At 40.6% G+C, this 10,558-nt stretch overlaps 1 protein-coding gene across 1 annotated transcript in view; it reads right to left on the bottom strand.

Moving 5' to 3' along the window:
- The window catches only part of LOC101859632, a gene marked incomplete in the record, with an annotated part of 59,716 nt that overhangs the window by 19,719 nt on the left and 29,439 nt on the right, over positions 1 to 10,558 (bottom strand). The window contains 5 exon segments of the mRNA XM_013081714.2: positions 2,283 to 2,462; positions 6,036 to 6,419; positions 8,980 to 9,108; positions 9,622 to 9,781; positions 10,389 to 10,535. Coding sequence (XP_012937168.1) covers positions 2,283 to 2,462; positions 6,036 to 6,419; positions 8,980 to 9,108; positions 9,622 to 9,781; positions 10,389 to 10,535 — 1,000 coding nt within the window.

Genomic DNA, 10,558 nt, shown 5'->3' with positions numbered 1-10,558 from the left:
AGAGAGAGAGAGAGAGAGAGAGAGAGAGAGAGAGTCGAACAGCAACGGTTGCTGAAGGTGAGACTGTCAAACTCTGTTACTGATACTTCAAATTATAAAAAAAGCAGCACAATATGTGTCAGAAACAGTGTAAAAACAAAGCGGGTTATTTATTCCTCCCTCAACCCCGTGACTCACGACAAAGTCACCGTAGATCTATTTATATTATATTATAATTATTGAGCGCGGTGTAAGGTGTCTCGACACACACGTACGATCACTCTACAACCGGCACGTACGTTGACAAAAAGATAGAGATGGGTAAAAAAAATAATAATTAAAAGGAGAGTTACGTATTTGAATAATTGTTTCACTTGTATTGACTGCAGTCTATTTTTTTAAATGTCTCGAGGAACGTTCGTTCTAAAAGTGACTTCGAAACTATGGTCTAACTTCTTGGGAAATTTTACAACCAAAGTATGTTCAAAACTATTGTCTAATGTTTTTAGAGGCTTTCTATCCCATGTCGTATTTTTTAAACAATGGTCTAACAGTTTTGGAGACGTTCTGTTCAAGGGGTGTCAGAAACGATGGTCTAACGTCTTAAGAAATTTTCTGACAAAAGTGTCTTCGAAATCACGGTCTAATGTTTTTAGAGGCTCTGTGAAACAAGTGTCTCCTAAACGATGGTCTAAAGTTTATGGAGACATTCTATTCAAAGCGTGTTCGAAACAATGATCTAGTGTTTTGGGAGAAAGTTTAACCAAAGTGTCTCAGAAACGATGGTATAATATTTATGGAGACACTCTATACAAAGTGTCTTTTAAACCAAGGTCAAACGTTTTTGGAGACTTTCCAACCAAAGTGTATCCGAAATATGATGAATATTTCAACTTTTGAAAACCTGATTGTCAGGATCGAATTCGTCTAGAATTTTGAAAAAAAGCTATTGTGTTTTAAGCACTCACTTTGCTTCCCCGTCCTTAATGAATAAACCTACAGATGAATTCGTACATAACAAATGATTCAGTAAATGGAAGCGTAATTAAAATAAGAAATTAAATAGATGTCACGAAAGCAAATGAATAAATAATATAATACATACTAAAAAGAATAACAAATGTGTTGGGTTTTTTTTTCGATTGACACATGGCAACCAAATTCTCTATGTCGGTTCATATCAGTAGGTAAGGAAAAAAAACACACCTATAACCTGTAATCTTAATCTTGAAAAAGGAAGGGTACAGCTCCTAAGTGATTTTGTTTGAGGAAGAAAGGGAAGGGAAGGGACGGGGTGGAGGTGAAGAGGTTTGGGGGGGGGGGGGTGTCATAATAAAAACAGAAACTTTGGAAACTCCTAAAATAAGATCTTACTACCTTATAGTTAGATGTCATGGACAAAGGATATAGTATTTAAATGAACAACAACAACATGCCAAATCCAATATAATAATAATTATATTATTATGAAGGGTATCATCAGTGAACAAATGCAAAAATCTACAGGGTTTTTCAGCAAAGAAAAAGTCAAACGGGTATATGGGTGGGAGGCGGCAGCGGTATAAATAATGTCGGGTGAGTGAAGCGGGCGGCTGGTGGGTGGCTCAACTTTACTCAGGCTTTGACTGGAGGCTGACTCAAGGGTTGGGATGATTTGGGGGGGGGGGGGGGATACCATTATGATGTTTAGAGCTATCTATATCTTTCTTCTTCTTCTTCTTCTTCTTCTTCTTCTTCTTCTTCTTCTTCTTCTTCTTCTTCTTCTTCTTCTTCTTCTTCTTCTTCTTCTTCTTCTTCTTCTTCTTCTTCCCTCCAACCTTCGTTTTCCTTCCCTTTTCTATTATTCCACATTCACTCTACGCAATATGTCTTATCAGTGTATATTTCCTTGTCAATCCCTCCTCTTCCTCCAGAAATTAACAAAGCAATAATTACCTAAGAAATCGTACACATTAAAGTGATATATTTTTGCGCTCTTCCCCCCCCCCTCCCTCCCTCTACAGATTGTTATATTTTTGCCGTTCCTGCAGCTTCTCTCTCTCTCTCTCTCTCTCTCTCTCTCTCTCTCTTTCTCTCTCTACTAGTGCTTGCTCGAACTTACCCTACACGAAATGTCCCCCACCCCCGAAAAACGATCTCAGGGAACCCGGAACCCCTCTTGTCAGCCTCACGTCCTCATGCAAGCCCTCTACCACTCCACCACCAAGCCAGGCAAAGCATCGCTAGGACCGGTCACGTGTTATGGCCAACAGCCGCGTCACTCGGGCCTTTGTGACGTCATTGAGGTGACCCCTCTTGGTTACCTTCTTCCGCCCTCTTTTCGTCACCGTGATGAAAGACGCCCTGCTATAACTTCTGGTGCTGAGAACTGACGCGGGCCGAGGGGGCGGAGCTTGCTGGAGGGGGAGGGACAAAGGATCACCAGGGGGCGTGGCTAGCAACGCCCCTCCCTCCGAGGCCGACAAATCAAAGGTGAGTTGGTCCTGTGTCCAGAGTTATGTGAGCCAGGGGCGTCAGTCAAACAGTTGAGGTTGGGAACACAAACTATCTTCTGTTTTAGTTTTAGTACCGGTTTTACAGCACTTGCGACACAATAAGGTCACATATGTGCCGGACATTAGAGGTGTTACAAGAGAGTAACAAACAAACAAAAAGAAGGAGGCGAGATAAAGACGATAGTTGTTTGATAGGAAAGAAGGAGCAAACCACACCAGAGCACCCGCCAACCACCCACAAACTATTTTCTTCTACCCCAGAACCAGAGAGGGGCAGAAAAAAACAACCAACAATAATTAAATTAACAAACATTAACATTTAAAACTACATAACAGGAAGACCAATCAGGCAAACTATAGACTTAGCATAAAACAAAATATGCATTCATTTCATACGGATATTGAAAAAGATATTTTAAAAAAACAAAAACTGTACAAAAAAATCTGGAGAACAGTAAGCATTGGTGAAAATGTGCAAATACATTCTAAGCTTACACTACATGGAAGGTAAACGATATAGACATAATTTAAAGACGGAAACACAAGATTTCATTGGACAATACAGGTTGGTCAGTCATTTACAGTAATCAGAGGTTCGATGAGCTAGATAGTTCTGTCACTAAAAAAAACCCACACACCCTTCACCGGTCGACCTCAAAGGTCTGTGAATGAAGCTGCTGTTATTTCATCTATAGATCTGAATTAGTACACGAAACACAAACAAGAAGTTTCCATAATTATCTTTACGATTCCCAAAACAGCAGCAAATACAAAAAAAAAGTTTAATATCCAAGCGAAATGCAAGCATTGTTAGAACCATACGTCAGCTACACAAACAAAGTACCCTTGAAGAGTGGAGAGTTCCGAAGTCTTCTGGACAATAAAAATTATGTTCCCTTTTTTCTATTTTTTCCAGTTTTGACGTGATACCAGAGACCTAATTGACGAAGCTAGGTCACTGGGGATACCATGAATGTATACTTTGGTTCCTGCACAGTTCCTGGTCTGAGTGACACAGATGGCGATGTAGTTAAAGGATGAATGATGACCTGTTCGTAGATTGACGTGGCATTTTCTTTCCACGTTGTCAGAGAGCTTTAAAAATATTAGCAGAGACATAATAAATGATGGTCTTTTTGCTCAAACCTGCCTGAGTAAAAGGTAAAAACTCAGCAGAAACCTCAACTCCGACACGATCTGCATATCGCCCAAGAACACGCAGACGAAATAGTCATTTTGTAAAACATTAATCCACAACTGTGTAACTTTAGTAAGATTCCCATCTCATAGAAGTGCGAAAATATTTTCCAAAAATGTTAATGGTGTTATCCAAACACATAAAGGCGTCATTTTTCAAGCATTTTAGCCACATCAAGAGTTATACCGCGAACAGGCAAACAGCCAACAGAATCTCCCCCCCCCCCCTTTCAGAAGTACGGTCTAATTATTGAGTCTTAGAAGGAGATATTGGTCCAACTCTAGGCGGGGATAACAAAAAACTCTACGGGAGCTTGGAAGATCTGAGACGAGCAGCAGCTTTTGCACTAGAGACTAGTATGTCCGTCTAAATATAATAAATACAAATAGTATTTGCATAGCCCATACACCCGCTCGAAAGAAAGCTCTATGCGCTTTACACAATATTATTACCCCGGCAGACCATAGAACACTCAGAAACATTCTCAGCTTCCCGGGAAGCATACAGTGCAAGCTGTTAAATCGCTCAAACACTAACAAACTGACAAGATCGTTCACTGTCTCTAACTGGGTACCCATTCCCACCTGGGTGAAGTGAAGAAAATTCGTGTAAACTGCCTTTCCCAAGGACACAACGTCGGGTCCCTGACGAGATTCGAACCCACGACCTTACGGTTACCAGTCTGAGAACGTAACCTCTAGGCCACTGACGAGAAGAGGATATGAAGGGGAAAATGTATTGCATTGAGCCTTCAACTTTAGAAGAACAGATGTGCGCGAGTTTCTCATATCATGAAGCGCCTCTGATAATTTGAAAGGGGAATGTGATGTCTTCGGTGTTATTCTGCTTAACTAATGTAGAAAGCATAAACAAAACCTTTGTCCAGCAGTTTAAAACGACTGTCACGAGCATGCCAAATATTTCATGGACCAGGATTGGATACAGTTGTACAGCGTAGTGGAAGGCTGCGGTAATATTCTCTTCGAGACTCAAGGGGTGAACTGGGCTGCAAAACAGTTTTTTTTACGAACATTGCTTTAACAACCGGAATGCAGTTAAATCAAAGTGGTTAGCAAAGTTCTTATAGGCGGTTCAGTCTTTAAAAACTCAAAGTCAACAAATAAATTATATCAACTATATCATAGCAAGGGTATTCGATCAGCAAAATCAAACAAACAAACACATAAGCAAACAAACATACGCACACGCAAGCAAACCCTGCCAACACCCCCCCCCCCCAAAAAAAAAAAAGCAGTGAAGCATTTTCATCTTTATAACGGTCATACCAACACAAATTACTTGCCGTAAACACTCGCCTATAACACAAAATCGCGCATAATACGGGGTTGGGGGGGGGGGCGAGGGGGGATTTGACTTTTGACAGCAATATTGGCAAATGTTTGCAGGTCGAGCGTATGATATATGGTGGTGAATTTCTGACAGGCTGGGAGGTTGGGGAACAACATACTTTTAGACCTTTTTTAGGGGGGGGGGGTCGCTTGTATTATAGGCGAGCATATTATTAAACAAGACTTTAAAAAAAAAAACAACTGGTCCCGAATAGAGCACTCCGACACCTGCCGTCATCTCTAATCATCTAAGAACGGTAACTGCGGGTTTTATCTTTATAAAAGGTGAAAATAATCTATAGTTATCTTCTCGTGGGATATATTCTTGGAAGTCTTGGGCTGTTGAGGAAAACATCAAAGCTGACAGCTAAGGGCTGTACGCTAATGTATTCCAGTTAAAAGTTACATGCACAAATTGTATGACGTCTAACAGCTGCACGTGAAAATGCATTACAGCTAAACGTTGTATGCAATAAATAAACAAATGAGTAAACGCATAAATAAATTTTAAAAATAAAAATAAAAAATAAATATATAAGTACATAAATTGATTTTTAAAAATCACATCACAGCTGAAAGAGGAGCACAAACAATATATCCCCTCATTCAATCATCTGTTCTGTATAGTGAAAACAACCCTATACGGCACCCAGAATGCGGAGTTACCGTTCTTAGACGTCAGAGTCTCTTCCAATACCGCAACTAAAGCCCCACCACAAAAACGCTATTATATAATCGTATTTTACAGAACGTCTAATACAAAACAAAAATATTATTGTGGAATCGTATTTTCACAAAAGGCGCCACACAAGAACGTCATTACAGAATCGCATTTTACAAAATGACTAACACAAAACCGTATTTGTGTCATGAGTCATGATTTCGGGCAGAAAGCGTTACCAATTCACCAAAAAGCCTTCACTCCATCCATCCAAGCATCAAACAATATGTTATAGATAGTAGGTAGGTAGGTAGAGAAGTCACACAGACCACACACCACGTCATCCGATGTACCTGACGACCTCTGCCAAGTCTAGACGAGCCGCCATCTCCCGCCGACATCTCATCCGCCTCAGAAATAGTCCCAAACAGAACCCGTCGCCTGGAGGCTTTGGAGCGCCTCCCGCGACCCCTACTCTTCCCGCTAGACGTGACGTCAGCTGATGACGTATTACTCTCGCTAGTTCCGCTTCCGGCTCTCGTGGCGTCGGGGCCGTTTCCGATAGGAGGGAGAGGTTTTGTCTTGGCAAACTTGCCCGTCTGCCCGCCCTCGAGGACACTGACGCGAACGGAGGAAAACTCCAACTCGCGGACTTTGTCTTGAGAATTTTTCTCTTTGTCCTTACTCTCTTTTTTCTCTTTGTCCTTGTCCTTCCCGTCTCTGTCTGTCTTGTCCTCCTTTACACATAAGCAGAACATTATCTCTCTGCACTGATCATGATGAACTTCTTTGTGTAGCTACAGAACTACGCTGAACATATATATATATATATATATATATATATATATATATATATATATACCTTCATACATAAGCATAACATTATCTCTCTGCACTAATCATGACAAACCTCTCCTTGTAGCCCTAGAACTATGAACAACGTATAGATCTTCATACAGTAGCATACAATTACACGTAAGTTCCTGCAATTGATCACGACGGATTCCTTTGTATAGCCATAGAACTATACTTAACATATATAGATCTTCATGCAATAGCATACAATCACAAATACATTCCTGCAATGTATCGCAATGAATTTCTTTGAGTAGCCATAGAGCTACGAACAACATATAGATTTTCACACAATAGCATACAATAAATGTACGCTCCTGCAATAATATATCGTGATGAATCTGTTTGTGTACCAAAGAGCTGTGCACAACATATAGATCTCCATACAAGAGCATGCAATGACACATAAGTTCCTGCAATGTATCGTGATGGATCTGTATGTGTAACCTGAGACCGACTTACAACATATAGATCATCGCACAATAGCATACAATTCTGTTCCTGCATCTATCACATGTTATTTGTGTAGCCATAAAGCTTTGGACAACAGATAGATCTTCAAAAATAGAATGCAATTCTGTTCCTGCAAGTTATCACGACGAATCTCTTTGTGTAACTAAAGAGCTGTACACAAGATAAAGGCCTTCAAACATAGGTATATAATCATATCCCTGAACTAGTCAAGAAAAATCTCTTTGTGCTATGCACATAATACAGGTCTTCATGCAAGAGCATATAACTATGTTCCTGCAATATGATAATACGACATTACTCTTTGTATTGGTAAGAGCTATGCACAACATAATATTATAGATCTACATAAAACCCATCTACATGACCGGATTAAGAACAAACAATACTACTTGAATAATGACCACAGCACCCCAAGACAATTTCTACATAGATCTAAAACGCTGCGGTATTCCAGTCTCTGAGGTTGACACAATTGACTGGTTTGGGAGTCAAGATTGTTGTTGAGATGATTCTGAAACACCGACAGGGCTAGAGAAACCATACACAGAAAGTACACTACCGTCAGAATCCAGTCTAACCTTCATCAACACACACAAAAAACCGCGATAAGAAAATACCCCCCGCCCGCTACCCCAACCAAGAAAAAAAGTTTGCAGTTTTCATTGCCTAAAACAATCGAAAGACTTGTCAAATCAAAACTACTGAAGTGCAACTTACAAAAACTGTGAGAAAATAAATGAGACGGTGGAAGAATTCCTGAAAAGCAATGAGAAGATTAACTTGCGAACGAAACTAGGGGAAAAAAGGCTGAGGAACAAAAGTGGAGGCTCGTGATGGAAACCCAGACACAAGATCTACTGAGTCATGTCAAGATGAGTGTGTGTAAGTGTGTGTGTGTGTGTGTGTGTGTGTGTGTGTGAGTGTGTGTGTGTGTGTGTGTGTGTGTGTGTGTGTGTGTGTGTGTGTGTGTGTTTGTGTATGCATGAGTATGTGTCTGTGAGTCTGTGCGTGAGACTATGATGTATAAGTTGCAGTTTCTCATTACTTCAATATTAATAATTTCTCACGAACCTTCTTGCAATAACAGAACATATTGGTTTTCTCAGCTGTACCATTGTGAGGATTATCTTCTGAAGTCTTCATAAGTCTGATCTCAAAGAATAATCTAATTAATTATCTGCTTATAAAGACATATTTCCTCGCAAGGAAAGACATTTCCAGTTAAAAAGTCATTATAATTGTAAGTTTTTACTTTCGGAGCGATTTGCGAGGCGAGACACTGAGTGTGTGTGTAACTGTTCTGACAGGAGAAAGAAATCCACTGAAAAAAAGAAAAGTGCCCATTGTTGTGCTAAAAGTGCAATGGTTAAAAAAAGACACAAAATAATGAAACAACAAAAAAAGTTGACAACATTCATAGTGGGATCTAAACTTGTTTAAAATTAAAACAAACAATAACAATGAAACTAATCGAAGTACTTTGCTCATACCACTGCAAAAAATGTGCTCAACACAGTTAATAAATCAGAGAAATACAACACAGCTCCCACCCCCACCAAAAAACACAAAAAACCACACCTAAAAAAACAAAACCCAAAGTTCTACTCAATAGATTGTCTCCACCAAGGAGAGCGTTATACATGGAGGTAGCAGCAGCAGCAGAGAGAGAGAGAGAGAGAGAGAGAGAGAGAGAGAGAGAGGGAGAGAGAGAGAGACAGAGAGAGAGAGAGAGAGAGAGAGGGAGAGAGAGAGAGAGAGAGAGAGAGAGAGAGAGAGAGAGAAAGGGAGGGAGAGAAAGACAGACAGACAGACAGACAGACAGACAGACAGACAGACAGACAGACAGACAGACAGACAGACAGACAGACAGACAGACAGACAGACAGACCGACAGACAGACACACAGACAAACAGACAGAGAGCGTATGTGTACAGAGAATATAAAGAGTCGTGTATTGTCTTCCCTACCTTGCCACGTGACTTCCGCTTGTTCCAGCCAGACATCATGGCCTGGTCATTGCCCATCCTCATGGCCAGCTCGGACTGGGACATGGTGGCCAGGTCACGTGGGTCCATGTTGAACTCCTCGGCTTGTTTCTGAGCACGACAAAGTTACATGTTGGTGAGGACAGAGAAGGGATATTGTTCATGTTCGCTGACATTGCCTGAAATTTTATGAAAATTTAGTTTGTATTATAGTTGGGTTTTTTTTATTGTTTTTTTAAAAAGAAAATCCCATCAATCAACTGCAGCTTCGTTTGGTCACGAATATACGTTATCATTGCCGCTTACGAAAGATGAACGAAACATACAGCGACATACGTTGCATCAGAGACATACAGTGACGCAAAGTTACACTAGTGACACAATAACACATTGACATATCATTACAACACTTACATTCAGTGATATACCGTTACACAAATGACCTAGTAAGATACCCGTAAAATACTGACATATAATGATATTCCGTTAAATAAATGACACTGTGAGATATCCTTAAACAAATGACACATTGAGATACCCGCAAAACACAGACACACACTGGCATACCGTTACACAACATGACATAGTGAAATACCCTTACACCAGATACATAAAACGACATACCGTAATGAAGTCCTTAAAGATCTCCTCCACACGAGGCAGGACACTCCTCTGTATTTCCCTCAACAACGGCGTCTTGGGTCTGTCCTTTTCCTGGGCCACTCGGGCCGCCACCTTCTCTGGCAGTGTTGTGTGTCTCTTGCCTTGGGGGTCTAGGTACGTTCTGGGAGAAGGAGAGGGTGGAGAGGGGCATGTAAGAGCAGGATAAATGTTAGTGTATTATGATGGGGTTTTGTTGGCATTGATGATGATGTTGTTTTTGTTGTTATTGCTGTTGCTGTTGTTGTTGTTGTTGTTGTTGTTGTTGTTGTTGTTGTTTCTGTTGTTGTAATTGTTGTTGTTGTTGTTATCTGGTTGTTGTAGTTGTTGTTGTTGTTATTGCTATTGGTGTTGTCCGGTTGTTGTTGTTGTTGTTGTTGTTGTTGTCGTTGTGGTTGTTGTTGTTGTTGTTGTTGTTGTTATTGTTGTTGTTGTTGTTGTTCATCATCATCATCATCATCATCATCATCATCATCATCATCATCATCATCATCATCATCATTTCTTATCACCAAGGCACAGAGTGACAGTGGGTGGTTCGCGGGTGCTCTGGTGTGGTTTGCTTCTTCTTTCACATCAAACATATATCGTCCTTATCTCTCTTCCCTCTTTTTCATGTTTGTTACTCTCTTGTAGCACTTCTAATCTTCGGTACTTATAATATGACCTTATTGTGTTGCAAGTGCCGCAAAACTCTTACTAAAACTAAAAACAGAGTGACATTGACTCACTTGTAAATGGTGGCGGCCGCGGCGTCTTTCTTGACCTTGCTCTCCTTAGTGCTGAAGTAGGTCTCTATGTCGCTGTACAGCTGGATGCTGGAGTGGACGTCTTTGTTCTCCGCCTCAGACACGAACTTGCGGAACATGGACATGATTCTGGGACAGAGCGCAAGGGTGGG

This window comes from Aplysia californica, unplaced genomic scaffold (assembly GCF_000002075.1).
Source record: "Aplysia californica isolate F4 #8 unplaced genomic scaffold, AplCal3.0 scaffold00143, whole genome shotgun sequence".
NCBI classification, from domain to species: Eukaryota; Metazoa; Mollusca; class Gastropoda; order Aplysiida; family Aplysiidae; genus Aplysia; species Aplysia californica.
This window is presented reverse-complemented; position numbering and strand designations above follow the sequence as displayed.